The 21,576-nt window shown below is 42.3% G+C and overlaps 1 protein-coding gene across 1 annotated transcript in view; it reads left to right on the forward strand.

Annotated features, from left to right (window-relative positions):
• The window catches only part of cdc5l (CDC5 cell division cycle 5-like (S. pombe)), an 85,702-nt gene that overhangs the window by 34,536 nt on the left and 29,590 nt on the right, over positions 1-21,576 (forward strand). Inside the window, exons 5-8 of the mRNA XM_072499068.1 lie at positions 1,938-2,037; positions 3,380-3,598; positions 5,641-5,785; positions 19,157-19,345. Of these exons, the coding sequence (XP_072355169.1) occupies positions 1,938-2,037; positions 3,380-3,598; positions 5,641-5,785; positions 19,157-19,345 (653 nt within the window). The remainder of the gene's footprint in view (positions 1-1,937; positions 2,038-3,379; positions 3,599-5,640; positions 5,786-19,156; positions 19,346-21,576) is intronic.

Consider the following 21,576-nt stretch of genomic DNA (forward strand, 5'->3'; position numbering starts at 1 on the left):
TGTGAAAAAGGAAGAGAATACAAAATATTTTTTTAAACATCGACGAAGGTAATATTGTAATTGAAAATCACAAAATGGCAGACTTACTAGATAGCCACTATATATTGGTACTTGAAGAGGTAAGAGTACCAGAGGCGCAAGGAAGGTGAAAATAAATCAACGGGAGGAATTAATTAGATTAAATGTTTTTGTAAATGGTAATGGAAAACCTAATGAAGTTAAAGATAGACATATCTCCAGGACCTGATGATTTCCAATGTGGGGATTAAGAGAAGTGGGAAGGAAATTCTTGATATATTAGACACGATCTTGCAGAAAACACTCAATTCAGGAAATGTTCTCTTAGATTGGAAACTTCCCAATGTCCATTCTTTATGATAGGCAGAAGAGATAAACTTGGAAATTGTAGGTTTGTTAGTCGAGCATCAGTTGTGGTGAAGCCTGGTTGTGAAGTATCGCCTTAATTATCTTGTGTCTCATTGCCACCCTCAAACAGTACCTAAAAACATTTCACCTCAAAAGACTTTAGTTGGCCCTAAAGTCATATTATATGTTTTTTCTCTAAATGATTTATATCTTGCCCAGGAACTCCATAAATCGTCTAAGCCCTTTATTCGAAACACATTGCTTATTTTGTTCAAATGAAAAAGTATGAATATTAGAAGTTAGTTTTCTAATCTCTCAACCAAATGCCTGTAACATATCCACATGATGAGGCCTGCCACTTGCTGGTAACCAGTTGGGGTGACTGAGCATTTGGGCAAATAACCTGATCAAAGAGAACCAGCATCGATTTATAAAGAGTCTAACAAAAGTCATTGAATTTCTGAAGAAGTAATGAGATGGTAGAGATGGGAATTCTGTGTTACTTTTATGAACTTGCAGAAGGAATTTCATAAGGTTCCACTTGAGGGACTATTTAAAAGGAACAAAAGCATTGAGATATTGGAAAATGGAGTTTAGTGTGGGATAATGTGAGGTCATCCACTTTGGACCAGTGAAAGACAGGTTGGGATATCTTCCAAATAGAAAGAAGCTAGGAACTGTGGAATAGCATTGAGATTTAAGAGTCATAATCTCTAAAAGTGAATAGATAGGTATTTAAAAAAATTAAAAGGCACACAGATTGGCTCCACCTAATGGCTTTTGAATTTATTGTGAAGAGTGAATTTTCAGCCTTTTTAGAAACTGCTGTTTCAATTCACTGAAATGTGGCTTCAGTCTTTTTAAAAATCCAGTCAGTGGTTTTCAGCCAGTAAATTTCTAAAGCCATTTTTATAAAGCATGGCTTTGTAACATTACATAACCCACAATCCGTTGTCTGAGGATTTGGTAGTCAAAGGTTATGAATGCTCACAATTTAATTTAGAATTAGGCATCCGTTTTCTAAACTAAGGTAATCTCAGACTTACTATGAATTATGTTTTTGAGTGATTTGTTTGCAATACTGTTTATTTGTTCTTCTTCTATCAAACCTTTCTTCAAAGTACACGTTTGTTGCAGGCACACTTTTAAAGATACCTGATTTAGATTTTTGCTTTGTGGGTTTTTTTCACCATTGAGAATATATGATTAAATATATTTTGACAGGTCCATTAGTAGAATTAAAATTGGTATTTACATTGGGATGGGGAATATTTAGTTTTCTAACATTTCACATTTTTATTGTAACGGTACCATGCTTTTATTAATCTCAAACTCTAATGTAAATGGATTTGCAATATTTATAATAAAATATTTGGACTGAGATTTGGCAAAGAGATTCATTGGGATTCGCTAATTTTTAAATATATGTCATTGGTTCTTGTTAAGGTGTGCAAGGCGGTATTCTTATTTATATTTTGCAAATTGAATACTTTCTTCTTCACCTTGTACATCCGCGTACTGATTTTGGAATGTCCCAAATTACATTTCTTTAAAATTATTTTTGTTCTTAGATGAGCTTGAGATGCTCTCTGAGGCTAGAGCTCGTTTGGCTAACACTCAAGGCAAGAAAGCTAAGAGAAAAGCACGGGAAAAGCAGCTTGAAGAAGCCAGGTTAGTTTTTGAACTAATGTGCACAGCACAAGTCAAATCGTATTTCATGAGCAAATATCCATATTTCTTTGAAAAAGAAACTGAGAGGAACATAATGTTAAATTTTCTACCTTTATCATGGATGTGTTCAGTTTACCTAAAGTAGAGTTGCCATAGTCCCAGATGACCATAGGCTGCTTTCCCCTTTGAGGGGGAGAGTTGATTGGCAGTGATTTAATCTGAGGATCACCACACCTCAGGCGAGCAGCAAGGTTGAGAAGATGGCCCTTCATGAATAGCCTAATATATGCCATAATATGGTGCCACAGTTGTGCATTATAGTTATGCTTTTGTTACTGTCGGTCGTGGACTATTTCAAAACCAATACATGATTGTTTTTATAGCTGATTTTACAAATAACTGTTTAGGGACATTTGTGAAGAATTGAACAATCTGAAGTTTGAAGAGTAACAGTTGGCCAGATAGCCATTACCAATCTCCTATCATTTTGTTTTTATAAAATGATTTTTTTGTGTGTTAGTTATAACAGGTGTATTGTTGTCAAATGTAATTAATTATTTGTGAAATCATCATATATCTGATAGAGTTTTTTGATGACAAAATGTTACTGGGTATGCAGAATCAGTATAGTCATAATGGAGTAATTCCATGATGGAGCTTTCTTTAATTCTGACTGTGGTGTTTTTCCTTTCTTTCCTTTTTATGTATTTCCAGCAGCTAAGGAGACCTTAAGTCCTTCACTGCAGCTTGCATTGTCTGTTTCTGCCTTAAATAAACAGCAGATGAGGCACTATACTTAATGCAAATAACTCTGGCCATTACGTGTGGCTGTCTGTATTAATTCTTGGCATTTTAAGCGGTGACACCGTCTATTAAGCTTAGTAACCGTTTTTTTCTACAATAAAGTTCAATTTCTATAATTTATGCTGTTTAACTTGACTATTGTTTAAATAAGTATGTTATAGCATTTCAATTTCTGGGGTTTCTTCTGTCTTTATAAAGTCTAGCTCATGATATTAGTTGCAGATAAAAATTAAGCCTTTTACTGGAGAAATTTGCATTATTCTTTTATTTTATCAAAAGTTATACTATCAGAGATCCACCCCAGAGCCTGTTGAAAGTGATATTATTTTGGTGATTACAAACATTACCAAAAGAAACGTTTGCTAACCTTTATATAAAGATAGGCTTCAATATTGTTCCAATCAACCTCCATTCCTAGACCTGCAACCTAATTTGCTGTAAATTTGTGTCAAATGGAATTTCTAATCAAGTAGAACTGGGAGACCAAAGTTTGATGGTAAATTGGTAATGCATGTGCCTATTAACTTATTTTATGTAGGAGACTTGCAGCGCTTCAGAAGCGCAGGGAACTGCGAGCTGCTGGCATAGAAATACAAAAGAAAAGAAAAAAGAAGAGAGGAGTGGACTATAATGCAGAGGTTCCCTTTGAAAAGAAACCTGCTCCAGGTTTTTATGATACCGCTGAGGAAAACCACCAAGCACTTGAACCAGACTTTAAAAGACTCCGCCAGCAACATTTGGATGGAGAGCTAAGATCGTAAGTGCAACAAATATCCTAAATTGTAATGACCTGTTTTTACACTATTTCTATTAATCTCATTACTTACAATTTTTTTCTCTGCTTATGCTTTTTATTTTACATATATCAAGATTTTACAATTTGGCTTTCTCGCTACACATCATATTTCTGTTAGATTAAGCACATCGAGTCACAGTCAACTGTCAGATTAATATGCATAAATTAAAGTAATACATTTATTGACCGGTAGAACCATCCACAGAAGCCATAAATTACTGAAAATAATAGTTAAAACAGTGAAGAGAGAATCAGTCCATAAGGGGTTAAAATGTCCCTTCAGAATATATCGCACAGCTTGATGATCAGTTGAACCTTTGAAAGAGATGGTAGGCCATTTAGTCCCTCAAATCTGTTCTGCCATTTAATGAGATACTGGTTGACCTGTGACCTAACTGATATTGCCCCATATCGCTTAATAACTATCGTTAAAAAAGTGACCAATCTCTAATTTCAAATAAATAATTGACCTAGTACCACCAATTATTTGAGAAGAGTTAGAAACTTTCACCATCCTTTATGTGCAGATTTATTTCTTAGCTTTACTGCTGAAAGACCCAAATCTAACCTTTAAGTCATGTCTCTTAGTTCTGGACTCCTAGACTAGTTTATCTTTTTCTGCTCTATCACTTCAACATATTTTCTTGAAAACTTTGATAAATTACCCCATAACCTTCTACGTTCCCTAGTTTGCGTATCCAACCATAATTTAACTGTTGGAATCCATGTATCATTCTGGTAAATCTACACCACTCTGTCCAATACTAGTATATCATTCCTAAATTGATATGCCCCTAACTGCTCACAGTACTCCAGATCTGATCTATTTATGATTTAGCATTGCTATAATATAACTTCTTCACCTTGTATTCTAACCGTCTAGGTATAAAGGTCAATTTTACATTAGCCTTTTTGATTATTCTATGTGCCTGTCTAGAATTTTAATGATCTATGTTCATGGACCCCCAAAGTTCTTTGGACCTCCACTGTTTAACGATTTTTACCAATTAGACTGGTACTCTGATCTATCCTATGTAGGTCCAAAGTGAACTCATGCTTACTTACACTGAAATCCATTTGTCAAGAGTTTTGCATAGTCACTTAATCGCTTAATATCTCTTTTTTGTAATGTTATACTTCCATCTAATTTTCTTGCAATGCTTCCTGGCTTTGTATCATTGGCAAATTTGGATATCTGGGTCTCTATCCTATCATCAAAACCATTAATAAATATGGTAAATTTTTCCCACACAAAGCTATTATATCCAAACTCTGCACCTTTCCTCGTGTTCCTTTGTTGTAGAGGGTGTGAGAATCTCTAACATAATGGCCTGGATTTTGCAGTTTTAATCACAACAAAACTGTCAGAGTTTGCCATTGTTAACTCCTGAAGTTGATAGCAACTTCTTGAGACCATGAGGAGTTAAGCACGGAAATTTCAAAGTTGCTGTTACTGCTTCTGCCCTTTGCATAACGTACATTAAAAAATTGTGGTAAGATATTCATTAACCAGAGGGATCAGATTTATGGTCATGGGCAAAATAAATTGGGCATGACCATGATTTATGGTCATGGGCAAAATATGTGTGTTGATGTCTGCATCCCTCACCATCTGATTTTTGATCTCCCTACACCTACCCCCACCTAATGCCTATCCCCGCCCTCTCATGTCCAACATTTCCGATCCCCTTACCGTATATACTTATCTTCTCTCTGGCCTGTTATTTTCAATGGAACCTTTAAACTCACTTGCTTTACGGCTGTTAGTGCTATAAAAATGGGGCGTCCTCCTTCACTGTGATTATTTTGGACTTGGTAACACTGGTCCCAGGGGCCTGCTGTGTTGCCTGAATCTTGCCCAGCCTGAGTCAGGAAGGTCAGGCGAGACAGGCACTGAACAAATTTAGTACAGGTAAGTGGCTACAGAGCGGCAATCCGACACTGATTGCCACTCTGAGGGAGTTATGGCCCAATATGTTGATTATAGTATTTTTTTAATTCAGCGAAAAAGAAGAATCTGAACAGAAGAAAGATAAACAGCGTCTGAAAAAGAAGAAGGAATCAGATTTGCCTTCTGCTATATTACAGATCAGTGGAGTCTCTGAGTTTACCAAAAAAAGAAGTAAGCTGGTTCTTCCTGCGCCACAGGTAAATAGAGTAGATATCTATTTTAAACACTGCAAAGGTAGCAGTTGTGTTCTGTGGTCTTATTTACTTCGCACTGCAGTCTTCCAAACATATGAAGAGAGGAAAACTGCAGTTGTACCATTACTTAAAATATACTTGGATTGGGACAGATGCACATGTCTAGCAGGCATAGTGCATAATTCTGACCATGATACGTATAATGTGGAATCACATGAATTAAAAATAAGTTGGAGTATTTTAAAAGACTTATCTACGGAGGAACTCTCTTTTTGATAGTCATGTCGATCATTTCATTGTGCCCCACAATACTTCAATAAATCATTTGGGCCTTTTATTTAAAATAGTTAATTTATCTCTTTTTTTTAAGTCTTACTCCAATTTTAAGTTCCACACATTGTAAAATCTTCCAAAGTCCTTATCCTGAATTTCATAAGCAAACATGATTTTAAAAGAATTATCGTTATTAATTTAATTATGCTCTTTTCATTCGTTCTGATCTTAATCCAACAATGTTCTTTGCACTGAGTAAATGTAACATCAGCTAAATTTATTTCTGAAACCGTTTAAATTTACCCAATATTCAACTTTTACTGCCTCCATAAATTCTTTGGTATTCGGTGCATCACCAGTCCATAGCCCAATTGTTTCCTCTGCTAATATTTTATATCCCTCCATCCTTTAAGTATTATTCACAGCCACCATATTTCAAACTTCACATTTGTTTTCTAGACTAGTGCACAGATGTAAAATTATATCAATAGAAATATTTCATTGTACAATTCACTTTTGCATATGCAGAAACCATAAGTGTACATTACATTTATACTTTGCTCTGCAGTTTATATACTTCACCTTTATTCAAAGCTATTTATGAAAACTTTTTAATATGTCACTTTACCCCAATCACTTACATTCATTTAATCATGATTTCTATACTTATTTAAAAGGATACATTTGCCATTTAATGCTACTACGGTTTTGAAAAAACAGAACATTTGACTTTCTCTGCCCACTGCCATGGGACATTGACTGGTAATATACTTAAAAAAAAGCTTGCTTCTGCCATCAACTTTTTTTATTATAACTTCCTATGTCCACATTTAAGAAACTTCCTAATATCAACTTGTCATTAATTACAGGAGTGTTATTATAACACGACAAGTTTACACGGGCAGTTTCCACTATACATGAGTAAATAGAAAGTTACTATTCTCCCAGTCACTTATTCAAAGAATTTTTACAGTGCAGAAGGAGGCCATTCAGCCCATCGAGTCTGCACCGGCTCTTGGAAAGAACACCCTACCCAAGCCCACACCTCCACACTATCCCCATAACGCAGTAACCCCACCCAACACTGAGAGCAATTTTGGACACTAAGGGCAAAATTTACATTAAGTGCCAATTTTGGGCACTAAGTGGCTAATCCACCTAACCCGCACATCTTTGGACTGTGGGAGGAAACCGGAGCACCTGGAGGAAACTCACGCACACACGGGGAGAACGTACAGACTCTGCACAGACAGTGACCCAAGCCGGGAATCGAACCTGGGACCCTGGAGCTGTGAAGCAATTGTGCTAAAACTACCGTGCTGCCCGATCTTATTACTGATTCACTTGAGTCCGACACTTGGTTTTGACTTCTCATATGCATGAAAAATTTTGTGGGAGTTTAATCAGTGTGTTCAATGCAGACTTTTCCCATATTCATATAATGAACGGTGGTGGTCTTGTCTGTTTGACACATGGAATATTTTATTTCTTTTAATTCATTAGCTTTGACATGTCCTGTTAAAGTACCCTAACTGGTGAATTGTTCTTATATCTGTCAGTAATTTGAATAAACTAGATTATCATGAGCACATAGCTGTAATGCACTATGATAGCATGGCGCATCATAACTGCTCACATCAAAACTATCACAATACAAAACAACCATGTGCTCATCATGATCCAGTTTATTTACAGGTCACCCTTAAAGTTTGATATTTCTTAACTTGCAAATTTCATTAAAGTATCATCTATTTTGAAGAGTAGTGCATTTTTTGGTCTTTTGCTCTGCGATTTTGCAACAGGTTTAGAGAACATTGTAAAATGAGAATGGATTGACTTTGAGCCCGAAGGACATGTCTCTTATTTTCCAAGTACTTTAAATGTTTGAAAATATGTGAATTTGATTTTAGCCAAGATTATGTGCAAACTTTTAATAACATCTTATTTTCACAAAAAAAACTTTACAGTGGCAACAATTTGTCAAATTGTAAACGTGTAAAACTATTTTAAATTTAACTTTAGTTTCATCTGGAACAAAAAATGTGTTTTATTCCTTATAATATCCACACAATAAAATAAAATCAGGAACATTGTCGTGCACATGTATGTACCCAACTTGGTAACTGCTTTTGAGTAAGATTAACTGCTGCTGTTTCCATGTTAATTGTATCTGTTGCTACACTTCACATTGTTTGCGGCAAGTAAAATGTTGATCTTCTACGCCCTGGATGGCTTTGGTTGTCAAAAGGTGAAACTATTTTTAGAACCTGGTTTGCAATTTTTAGTCTTCACCATTAGTGATCAGAGTGTCAGTTGCCCTAACTAGAACTTTTGATGCTCTTTTTGGAAATCATATCAAAGTTTAAATTCCATTTTCCCTTATGTTGTATAATTTAACTAATTTCCCTTCAAAATTTATCCATCTGACTAGCCATCTCAGATGGCCACCTGCAAAGGACCATGGGAATTATGGCCAACCCAGGACTCAGACAGACTCAGAGCTTGTGTGTGTATTTGCAACCCAGATAGCTAGACGCGATCGAAACCCCCGCTCGTTTGCATTCTAATGGCCCATTTCCCCAAAACAAAAGAACTGTACTCAGGTAACCGATGCAGATACAGACTAATCGGCACCACTCCCTTTACTCAGGGAGCCCAAACAGCCAAGGTCAATGACCGCTAAGGACATGCCCAGCCATCAAGGCACCCGCCCCTTTATTGGTCAAAATCGAAGGCCGTGATCGAAGCCTGTCGAATTATTGGGTCCAAGTTAAGGACCGCCCCAAAGAGCGAAATCCCAGCGGGATAAGAAGAGACACAGCTATATGCTCAGTCTCTCTTGGATCCGACAAGTGCAGCATAACAACCAGACAGACAAGTTCAAGACCAACGATCGCTATCAGACGGATGAGCCCAACAGAAACAGAGCCACTTCTTCCACCCAGCCACGCAAGATCCGGACAAAGGCCTTGACCATCTGCATAAGAGCCGGTTGCCCTGAAGTTAAGTATAGGTCATTGTAGTTGTTAGGTGTAGTTTAACTTGTAGTGTTTTGTGTTGCATGTCGAAGTAATCCTTGTGTGTAAATAAACCATCTTTGAACTTGAACTGACTTATTGGTTGTGCGGTCCTTTGATCGATATCCGGTAATGCCTTGTGGTGGTATCATTTGATACCTGGCGACTCTAAAGTGCATCATTATTAAAAAGAGCAACGTTATTGGCGACTTCTGACGGGACTCGACCTAGAAGTGAATTTGTCACTCCGAGAGAAACCACAAAACTTTGCATTAGAAATCCAATTGAGAAAAAGTGAAAGAAACCACAAGTGTAAGGCCCGTATCGATCAAGTCACTAAGATTCGGAACTGTGTATTAACCTGCATGAGTACTAACAGGGATATAAGGTAAACCCGTTAGATTTTGCGTAAAACTATCGGGAGTATTGTGAACCGGACAATAGCCTAGGCCATACCCGCTGTTCGAATCACCGCCTTATTCCCCCTCTCCAGAATTGACGGTAGGAAAAGAGAAGTTAGAAGCAGAGCAAAAAAGAACTTTGAGGTAGGAAAACAGAGTACTTAAGGGTAGGAAAACCGAGATAATAGTAGCAATGGCCACAAAAGTGATGGAACGCCTAATGAACCCGCAGGAACCAGAGGTCGCAGCGACCAACAGAGCAGAGCAGTGTGCCCCATATGGGAAGAAGAGTTGAGGAAGTATTTGAAGGGGAAAGAATCGGTCCGAGTTTTGTTCAAATGATGAGTCAGGTCCAGGAGGCATAGGACAAACCTGGTGGGACAACCTAACCGAGGTACATAAGAAGAATGCAGCGAAAGTTCGTAAGCCGATGGCTTAAGTCCTGTTTGGCAAGGTTGCGAGGCACAGAGGAGGTTGTGAGGACGCGCCGCAGACGGCTAGTTGAGAAAGAGGAGAAGATGAGGGAAACTATAGTGAATGTGAAAAGATTAATGAGCAACTACGGGAACAGTTGGCAGCTAAAGATTAAGAGATGGCTGATGTCAAACGGGCACACCAACCTTGTTTAGTTCACCGTAGCAGCTTTCAGACCCCGTACGATAAAGCCTACCAAGATACACAGCGTGCACTTTTGGTACGAGAAGAGACAGAACAGCAGGTAGCACAGTTAACAAGGCAATGCGCAGATTTAAAGGCAGCTGTATGAGCGCTCCATAGCTCCACTACAGAACAAAGACAGAGCACAGTAGATCATGCGAAATGTAGACGACAAATAGAGAAGTTGCAGTCACTGCTGTCAGTGCAAAACGGATTCAGAGATACCTTTGGACAAGATTTAGATGAGGAGAATGGCCCCAATTGGCAAGAACTAAATGAAACCACCCATAGATATGTAGAGAATACCGACAATCACAATAGAGCCCTCCAGGCCCGCAAAAGGAAAGCACCCACACCACCGACTGCACAGGCAGCACATACCCCAGTCACCACACAGCGCAAGTCATCGGATCGGGATGAGCCTGATTTCGTTTACACCACCCCACTAACCATCACCCAATTGAGAGATGCCTGCGCCAAAATTGAACCATTCGAACCCACTGCACACCCACATAATTTCTTTGAGAGAGTACAACAGCAAACGGTTATGTACGGTCTAGACGAACCGGAGGAAGTTAAGCTTATAGTCATGAGCCTTGACCCGTCCGTTAGCTCAGCTTTACCAGCGCTTGGGAACAATCCCTACACAGGAAGGCAGATCAGGAACAGATAGAAGCAAATATGCACCCAGTTAGAACTAACCAGGACCCAGCATGGATAAATGAGGGTAGACATGAAGGACAGCACCCCAGAGCACAGGCATCACGAGGTTACTATAATTGTGGACACATAGGACATTACGCCTGCGAATGCAGACAAACCCCCCGAACCAGCAACGGCACCAGCAATCGAATGCCCCACCTAGGAACAATGTTAGGCCCATACATAGCATTGCATTAGCGCCTGAACAGATAATGCAGTAATCAACACCACAGATTGACGGTGTTCGGACTCCCCAACTTGGGTCTGGGACAAATCAGGCAGACCAGTAATCACAGGCACAGTCTGGGGACATCCAGTAGAGTTCCTTTGGGACACAGGAGGGTCCCACACCACTTTAAACTCCTCCACAATGTTTCAGCGTGACAAATGGCCCACCACAGACACGATCACCCTTAGTGGATTTACAGGACATGTACAGCAGGGATACATTACAGCCCCCGTAGATATTCAGATAGGAACCATAAACACCAGATACCACGTTGTTTTAGTCGTCTTGCCCCAAACAGCCGAGCACATTCTAGGAATCGACTTTGAGCTCCCACAACCTTTCCTTTGACCCCGTGAATAGGTATGGAAAATGGCCAAAACAGCGAGAGCCCCCGCTACGCTCACAGTAGGGGACTACGAACATAGGATTTGCTCAGTAGGAGACTATTGGTTTGATCCGCAAACAATTAGTACAGACCAGACAATTAGAGAGGTCCTCAGAAAACATAAAGCATCCTTCGCCCAACACAACACGATTGTGGGAAGATTCCAGGCATGGTCACAATTTCAGGTCCCGATCCCAAGCCCCAGAAGCAATACGGTTCCCCACAGCAAGCCGAGGGTGAGATCTCAAAAGTCATCAATAGCTTACTAGATCAAGGAGTAATTTGGCCCGTAGCCTCAACAAACAATGCCCCAATCTGGCCCATATAGAAACCCGACGGTTCATGGAAATGAACCACTGACTACCGAGAGCTCAACAAGGTTACCCCATTAGCAGTCCCCACCGTTGCCACGAGTCCCGAAACCATGCTCAAACAGGGAGTACACGCAAAGTACTTTACAGTGCTGGACATTAGCAATGGCTTCTGGTCCATTCCCTTAGATAAGGCCTGTCAATACAAGTTCGCGTTCACATTTCAATGGCAGCAGTATACGAGGACATGCCTCCCGCAAGGATTCCACAACTCCCCCTCCATTTTCCACCGACAATTGGCCAACGGACTTTCCAAATTTTCCCGCCCTGAATGCCTTATTCAGTATGTGGACAACTTACTCCTACAGACGGACACAAAGGAAGAGCATGTTAAGCTTCTTTCAGAATTGCTAGATCTCTTACTATCAATTGGATGCAAGGCTAACCCGAAAAAAGCCCAAATCCTAAAAGAAAAGTTCCTTTATTTAGGCACCATCATCACCCACTGGAAGAGAGAGATCGAACAGAAACAGATTGAATCAATAGTTAAATTGCCCCTGCCCCACAATGTCACTGCACTCTGGCCATTCTTAGGATTAGTTGGGTATTGTAGGAACCATAGAGATGGTTTTGCCACAAAAGCAGCCCCACTCTCAGAGCTCCTAAAAAAGAACGCCCCATGGGAATGGCTTCCTCAGCACACAGACGCCATTGATGAATTAAAATGCACCCTAGGCACAGCCCCCGCTTTGCAAGTTCCAGACCCACACACTCCCTACGCCATAGAAGTAGCGACCACCGACCGAACCCTCTCAGCAGTACTCCTCCAGGAAAGACATGACCGATTAGGACCAGTAGCCTATGCCTCATGAATTTTGGATCCCATAGAGCAAGGATTTTCAGCCTGCGAACGGCACCTGCTTGCAGTCTTTTGGGCAGTGCAGTATTTTGCATATATCACCGGCCTTAACCCAGTAACGATTTTAACCGAGCACACCCCAACACAGCTATTGTTAGATGGTGGGTTAAAGGACGGTTCAGTCAGCCAGAATAGAGCAGCTCGCTGAACATTGTTGTTACAAGGAAGGGACATTACAGTTAAACGTACAAAGACTCTCACATTTTTATCTGACAACCTTCAGTATGCAGGAACCCCACATGAGTGCCAGATCATTGCAGCAAACACCACACAGGACCCTTTATTCCGAAGTCACTACACACACGAGCAGGCATCAGAACACAGAATCCCCAGAACACGGACAACGCTTTAAAGATTTATGTAGACGGTTCCTCCACCATAGAAAATGGAAAGAGAATAACTGGTTGTGGAATTTATGTGGAAGACGCACAGGGACGTGCATTAGAGGAAATATCTTTAAAATTGCCCAGCCACCTAGGATCACAAGCAGCCGAATTAGCAGCTGTAGCATATGTAGTGCAGCACCCAGATTCCTTTCCAACCCCAGCGGACATACATTCGGACAGTTTATATGTCTGCAATAGTTTGACAGAATTCCTGCCCCTGTGGGAATCTCAAGGATTCGTATCCGCTGATAGTAAACCCCTACCCTCAGCCCAGTTGTTGAAGCATATCCTTAAGACTGCAAAAGGCTGCACATATGGCATAATCAAAGTGAGAAGCCATCATCGTTCCTCCCCACCCGGTAACGTAAAGGCAGCCGTGACGTCTTAGCCAAGTCAGGATCACCACACGGATACTTTTGACAACCCCCCCGAAAGTGAACCGATACACGCAGTCCAGGTTTCTCAGACCAATATCGAGGATCTATCCCAGGCCCAAAAGGCAGATGCTCCTCTTAAGCAAGTTTTAGACGGTAACTTCCCAGCCCCCTACGACAAATTCAAGGACTCTCTGACGGTACAGGACGGTATAGTTTTGAAAAATAGAATTTATGTGGTCTTCACCCAGGACAGAAACCAGATAATTTGCCAGTTTCATGACGGACATGGACATCAGGGGATAGATAATACCATTGCCATTTAAGACCTTTGTGCTGGTGGCCCGATTTAAAAGCAGACGTCACGCATTATGTTGAGAATTGTTTAATCTGTGCACAGGACAATCCTGAAAGGTACTCCAAGAAAGGACAATTGAGGCACACCCGACCTGTTAATGGCCCATGGACAAATTTACAGCTCAACTACATTGGTCCCCTCACCCCCTGCAGAAATGGTTTTAAATATGTATTAGTAGTAATCGACACCTTTACAAAATGGGTAGAAGTATTTCCCTCCCGGACGAACACAGCGAAAGCCACAGCCAAGATTTTGACCCAACAATATTTACATGCTGGGGTCTTCCCCGCAGCATTGAGTCAGACAAAGGTTCCCATTTCACCGGCAGAGTAATGCAAAATGTCCTAACGATTTTTGGAATCAAGCAAAAATTTCACATAGCGTATCACCCCCAATCCAGCGGCATTGTTGAACGAATGAATCACACCTTGAAAGCGATTATTAGAAAAATGGTGCAACAGCATAACACCACATGGGACACAGTCCTCCCATTCGCCCTTATGTTTATTAGGAACACAGTATCCAGTTCCACAGGTTTCGCCCCCCACACTCTCATTGCCGGATGGCCCGTGAAAGGAACTGAATATTTATTAGGTCTCGATTTGGCAAGCCTTACAGTCACCGCCCTCACCCATGAAAAAGCAGTCCAACAAGTCATGGAAAATATTAAAGCAGCACAGCTCACTGCAGCTGTCCGACTAGGCGCTAAGAAAAAGCAGAGTAAGGCCTGCTTTGATAAAACAGTCCACCCCGTAGAGTATACAGTCTGTCAGCAAGTGATGGTTTCCCTGTACAATCCCAGTTCGTTCCTCTCCCCTAAATTTGCAGGACCCTACTCCATTTAGGACAAAGTAAGCCTCTTTGTGTACAAGATAACGTACCCTAAAGGTAAAACTGGTTGGTTCCACATCAACCAGCTCAAAGTCTATGGAAGCCAAATTCGCCACTCCCACCACATCTCCCTGGCAATATCAGACGATTCTGCCCCGCCCATCGACAACCTAGTCCAACCCTCCCCCAGCCATGACAGCACGTCCATGCCAACAGACCCGACCTTGTCTCCGCCCACAAGTACGACTTTCCACCTTGAGCTTGATTCAGACGATAGCGCCAGCCTTCCCGTATTGACCATGACCACTGGTCCAACCTCCCCAGCCCCAGTCACTCCAGCCCCAGGAACCACGACCAAGACATGTTTGGCCCCCTATACGCCCTTCCACTGCCACAACCAGAGCCACTGCCACCGCTCGACAACAGTAACTTGCCCTTCACTGCCACCGCCCCTACACCTCATGACAAACTAACCCCTTTTTGGCACCGCGACAACTCTTGTAGACTGGTAGGACATGACGATTCGGATTCCACGACGGCCCACGCGGCCACGGCACAAAAACGGCAGACACAAGTCTGGCAACCGGGAGATGGTGATGATTTAGATTCTGACTCCCGTTATGGTAATCCTTTTGCAACGCTTTTTGATACGGAACCCGGAGGTGTCCAGATGATGAGAAAAAGGAGCCGCATAAGAATTACGGTGTCCTACTTCCTGATGGAGCCTGCCCGCCTTTTTATTTTTCTTCGTTCTTCTTGTTACATGGTTTTAATTAATGTCGGCCTCACACCCAATTTCTTGATACAGTCATAGTTACTCTTCCGACACCATTTACTGACCAATGGCCATTAAAGGAACAATTGTTGGATCTCACATGTGTTACAAATTCTTTCCGCTCGTTTAGGTCACCCAGGTAGAAAATAACTGCACTAATCCCCGCCCTGCCTGAGGACCCCAAATGCATCCGGTCAGTTAAGCTCGGGTAGTGGAGCAACGGCACTGATCACCGCCCTACCCGGGGATTCCACACATTCTTGCCCTGCCACGGTCCACACGCACCTCATGTTCCCGTCACTTCGAGTACTCTGGAATGGTTCTTTACACTTTTCACTGTCTTTGGCAGGTCTTAGTTTCCCCTTATCTGCTCTTTTATTGTGGTTTAAAGAATGCCCTTTGCCACAGTCTGTACACTCCTCCCTTTACCTTCCGCGACCCTCTAGTCGTTCCCCACCTGCTATTTACACGTTTGACACACTTGGTTGCCACATATGCTGCTACACGTGAATTACCTCTGGACACTGGGACGACGAAACTCGATAAAACTGGCCACCCTAAAATGCGGCTCGTTAAGATGAGCCTCAGCCATCACTGGTTGCAGTAAAGGAAAGACTGGGTGGAGAAGTTGTCCGCCCACTCCCCGCATCGACCACCAGCTGCGAGAATCTCTGCACTTACAAAGACATTTTTTTGGCAATGTCTTGTCTCTCAATGTTATTTCAAATAAAAAAATGAGGGAGTCACACATGGTGACGATTCTAATGGGTAATTGAAGGTAAGGAGAGAAAGACAAATAAACATGATATTAACCGCAGATAATAACATATTATGCTTGCACCCCCAGGAATATACGGAAAACGGAAGACAGAAGACAAGATGAAGAAAGGACTGATGACCTACATTGTGATCATTGCTGGACTCCTACAACTGCGCGCGTTACAAGCCTCTGTATCTCACACATCACCAGCCCCGAACACCACCACACAACATGACACTCCTAGCCCAGACAGCACACCACACATAGAGATAGACACTGAAACCTCCACTTGGTACGAAAGCATTGCCAAATGGTACCCCCTTTCATACACAGTAGAGGCCCTTCTGGTAATTGCAATAACATGCAGTGTCATTGAGACACTTATACTCCGCAATTGGTGAAAAAGAGCCTCCCGCTCCTCGATATATAGACTCCATCCCCCTTTGGAATTCACCCAACTCAACAAACACTGTAATCGCTGATAACAATAAAGACCGTATACCTCTGTAATTTTGATAGATTAAATAAAAATGTGATGCTGCTGTTTTGAAATTTTGTACTGTACATAAGTTCATTTTGATATTTGCCAGCAGCATGAGAGTAGCTTAGATAGTGATAGTTAGATGTCCCCTTTTGCGATTAAGCTAAATGTGTAATAGTGAAATGTTTATAGTGACCCATTAGAAATTATGAATGTATGATGTGTTAATAAAAATGTCAGGGAAATGCTCCAAAAACATAGGACAGAGTAGTGTAGAACCTGTCCGTGATCAAGGGTAACCGGCACACCAGGGATGGACAATTGCCTGTCCAATTACTGCTGCCAAAGCCAGTGGACACAATGCGGGCAATTGGGACTAGCTTAGTGGTAAAAACAGGGCGGCTTGGACAAGTTGGGCCGAAGGGCCTGTTTTCATGCTGTAGACCTCTATGGCTCTAAGGGATCAACAGTGTGATCCACCACGCTTTGCGTTCAGGATCAAGAGGACGGAATGCAGCCATCTCAGATGGCCACCTGCAAAGGACCATGGGAATTATGGCCAACCCAGGACTCAGACAGACTCAGAGCTTGTGTGTATTTGCAACCCTGATAGCTAGACGCGATCGAAACCCTCGCTCGTTTGCATTCTGATGGCCCATTTCCCCAGAACAAAAGAACTGTACTCAGGTAACCGATACAGATACAGACTAATCGGCGCCACTCCCTTTACTCAGGGAGCCCAAACAACCAAGGTCAATGACCGCTAAGGACACGCCCAGTCATCAAGGCACCCGCCCCTTTATTGGCCAAAATCAAAGGCAGTGATCGAAGCCTGTCGAATTATTGGGTCCAAGTTAAGGGCCACCCCAAAGAGCGTGAAATCCCAGAGGGATGAGAAGAGACACAGCCATGGGCTCGGTCTCTCTTGGATTCGGCCTATGCCAACCCAAGTGCAGCATAACGACCAGACAGACAAGTTCAAGACCAACGATCACTACCAGACGGATGAACCCAGCAGAAACAGAGCCACTTCTTCCACCCAGCCTCGTAAGACCCGGACAAAGGCCTTTGTCCATCTGCATAGAGTCGGTTGCTTTGAAGTTAATTATAGGTTATTGTAGTTGTTAGGTGTAGTTTAACTTGTAGTGTTTTGTGTTGCATGTCGAAGTAATCCTTGTGTGTAAATAAACCATCTTTGAACTTGAACTGACTAACTGGTTGTGTGGTCCTTTGATCGATATCCGGTAAAGCCTTGTGGTGGTATCATTTGATACCTGGCGACTCTAAAGTGCATCATTATTCAAAAGAGCAACATGACTGAATTGCACACTTGCAGATGTAAGTTGATAATGTTAGTATACCAGGCCTTTAAGGATATGTAGAAATAACTTTTATCTGCACCCTAAATGTGACTACTGTTCCTGCCTCTGTTTTTCTTAAGGAACTCCATTTGCTGAACAAGTGAGAGTACGTTCTTGATATATATATATATATTTTAAAAATCAAGCTCATTCTGACAAAATGTTTTGGTCTGTGAAGCCCAAGAAATAGACCAGCCCTAAGATTTCCTTCTGGCCCTCAATTTATTGATTTCCATATTTCCATAGTCAGAATCAGCAATAATTATTACTCAACACATTATAAGTCCCATCCCCTTCTTTATTCCTGGCAAGATAGCACAGTGGTTGGCACGGTAGCACAGTGGTTGACATGGTAACAATGGGCGGCACAGTGGTTAGCACTGTTGCTCCACAGCGCCAGGGACCCGTGTTTGATTCCCGACTGTCTGTGAGAAGCTTGCACTTTCTCCCCGTGTCTGCGTGGGTTTCCTCCGGGTGCTCCGGATTCCTCCCACAAGTCCCGAAAGACGTGCTTGTTAGGTGAATTGGACATTCTGAATTATCCCTCAGTGTACCCAAACAGGTGCCGTAGTGTGGTGACTAGGGGATTTTCACAGTAACTTCATTGCAGTGCTAATGTAAGCCTACTTGTGACACAAATAAAGATTATTATTATTATGTGTTGAGTGTTTAACCATCAGCAGCGGCTGTTTCCTCATCATCCACTCAATACAGGAAATCCATGTTTATTGAATCTCATGCAAATACATTGCAATCACTCAACAGATTTACCCATTTGAAGTGGTCCTTGCAGTTTTATGTGTGATAGCTCCATACTGCCTCTCCCTCTGCTTTGTGGTGTCATTGTTTCATTACCATTTATAGTGTACTCACTCAATCTGCGATGGCACTGCCTCTCTTTTAGTGTAATTATCTATCTTGTACCCTTTGATGTAAGCCACAAGCCGAGAACCATTAGATATGAAATATCAGGCATCATAATACATTTGTTATTTTGTCACTCTTTGCTGTGTTCTATGGTTGGGTAAATATCGTCCAACAGGTTTCAGATGTAAATTTAAGAGTTATATTTTGAATAGAACCTGTAAGTCTCATCACAGTAAAGGAATTGAATCTTTGTTATCAGATTTTTAAAATATTTGTGTTTCCTTAAGATCTCTGATGCTGAACTCGAAGAAGTAGTCAAAATTGGTCAGGCTAGTGAGATAGCCTGCCAGACAGTCGAAGAATCTGGAATGCCAAACTCTGCATCCAATGCTCTCATTTCTGAATATAGCATTGCCAACACTGGTTTGAGTTTGAGAACTGCACGCACTCCCGCAGCCCAAGATCGGATTCTCCAGGTAAACAAGCCATTTTAAGCTTATCTAGTGCACATTTTGCATCAGAACCAATCATACATTGTCATTATGTGGAGCTCTCTTGCAAATATTTCTCCCACTATACAGTGATCACTGTAATGTTCTTGAATTCTTAGGGGTAGAAAATGCTATTTGTAAATTTGTCCGTTCTTTGTGGGCAAGACACGTTATCTTGGTAACGTGTGGAGTTCTTTATTCCCTCATATCAACTGTTACAATTTGACAGTTTTGTGAATGTTAATTTTGTTTTCTTCCCTGAAGCTAGACAGTTATAGCCTAAAGTTTGGATAATGTATTTTTTTAATACAAGCAAGTAATTGTAGTGGTGCTTTTAAGTTGTTTAGTGCTGGAGACTTGAATGCCTTCAATTACATTTAAGACTTGTTTCCACCAAATGTAATTCTGTTTCCTTTTGCTGTTTACTCCTTGCTAAACAGTTCCACAGCTTCCAATACTTGGTATCTTGCTTAAATACCCATTGTTCACGTGAACCTTGACTGTAGACTACTGGGCTACACAATACCACAACTGAGTCAGGTTAATTCTATATCTAATGTTCACACCTGAGCACTTCCATCAGAAACCATTAGATAGAATCATTGGCAAAGGTAGCTTAGATTTGCTTCCTTTAAACCAGCAGCAGTGAGGTCAGTAGTGGCATCTCTAATGCTGTATTGGTTGAAATCAGCTAACTTGGCCCATTTTGGGAATTGAACCTGGGTTTGAACTTTGCCAGCTGCTGTCTGAGCTAAACCAGGCAAATCAAAACATAGAATTATGCACTTTGATTGCTATTTAGGCTTATTGAATACTATATTTTAAAAAATATTTTTTTATTCAATTTTAACAAATTTTCAACAAACCCTCCCCCCACCTTACAGAAAGAAAAAAAAAGAAAACACACAGAAAGAACCCCCCACAAAACAAAATAAAAACATACCCGGAGACCCCCCGCCCCCCCCCCCCCTCCCGGGGTTGCAGCTGCTGCTGACCTCCTCCTAACGTTCCGCCAGAAAGTCTTGGAACGGTTGCCACTGCCTGAGGAACCCTTGCACGGATCAACGCAAGGCAAACTTTACCCTCTCCAATTTAATGAACCCTGCCATGTCATTAATCCAAGCTTCTACGCTTGGGCGCTTCGCATCCCTCCACAGTAGCAGAATCCTCCGCCGGGCTATCAGGGACGCAAAGGCCAGAATACCGGCCTCTTTCGCCTCCTGCACTCCCGGCTCGTCCGATACCCCAAATAATGCTAACCCCCAGCTCGGCTTTACCCGGGTGTTCACCACCTTGGACATAGTCCTCGCAAAGCCCCTCCAAAACCCTCCAGCGCCGGGCACGCCTAGAATATATGGGCGTGATTTGCCGGGCTCCCCGAGCACCTCACACACCTGTCCTCTACCCCAAAAAACCTACTCAACCTCGCCCCTGTCATATGCACCCTGTGAACAACTTTAAATTGATTCAGGCTGAGCCTGGCGCAAGAGGAGGAAGAATTAACCCTACCCAGGGCATCAGCCCACAGACCCTCATCTATCTCCTCCCCAAGCTCCTCCTCCCACTTGCCTTTTAGTTCCTCCACCGAGGCCTCCTCCTCTTCCTGCATCTCCTGATAGATCGCCGAGACCTTGCCTTCTCCAACCCATACACCCAAAATCACCCTGTCCTGAATCCTTCGTGCTGGAAGCAGCGGGAATTCCCTCACCTGCCATCTCACAAACACCCTCACCTGCATGTACCTGAAGGCGTTTCCGGGGGGGCAGCCCAAATTTCTCCTCCAGCGCCCCAAGGTTCGCGAACATCCCATCTATAAACAGGTCCCCCATTCTTTTAATTCCTGCCCGATGCCAGCTCAGAAACCCCCCATCCATTCTTCCCGGAATGAACCGATGGTTCTCTCGAATCGGGGAAACCGAGGCCCCCACCTCGCCCCCGTGCTGCCTCCACTGCCCCCAAATTTTCAGAGTCGTCGCCACCATCGGACTCGTGGTGTACCTTGTAGGCGGGAGCGGCAACGGTGCCGTCACCAGTGCCCTCAGACTCGTGCCCACACAGGACGCCAGCTCCAGCCTCTTCCACGCCGCCCCCTCTCCTTCCATTACCCACTTTCGGATCATCGCCACATTAGCAGTCCAGTAGTACGCACATAGATTTGGCAACGCCAGCCCTCCTCTGTCCCTGCTACGCTCCAGAAACACCCTTGTTACCCTCTG

This window comes from Scyliorhinus torazame, chromosome 4 (assembly GCF_047496885.1).
Source record: "Scyliorhinus torazame isolate Kashiwa2021f chromosome 4, sScyTor2.1, whole genome shotgun sequence".
Classification (NCBI taxonomy): Eukaryota; Metazoa; Chordata; class Chondrichthyes; order Carcharhiniformes; family Scyliorhinidae; genus Scyliorhinus; species Scyliorhinus torazame.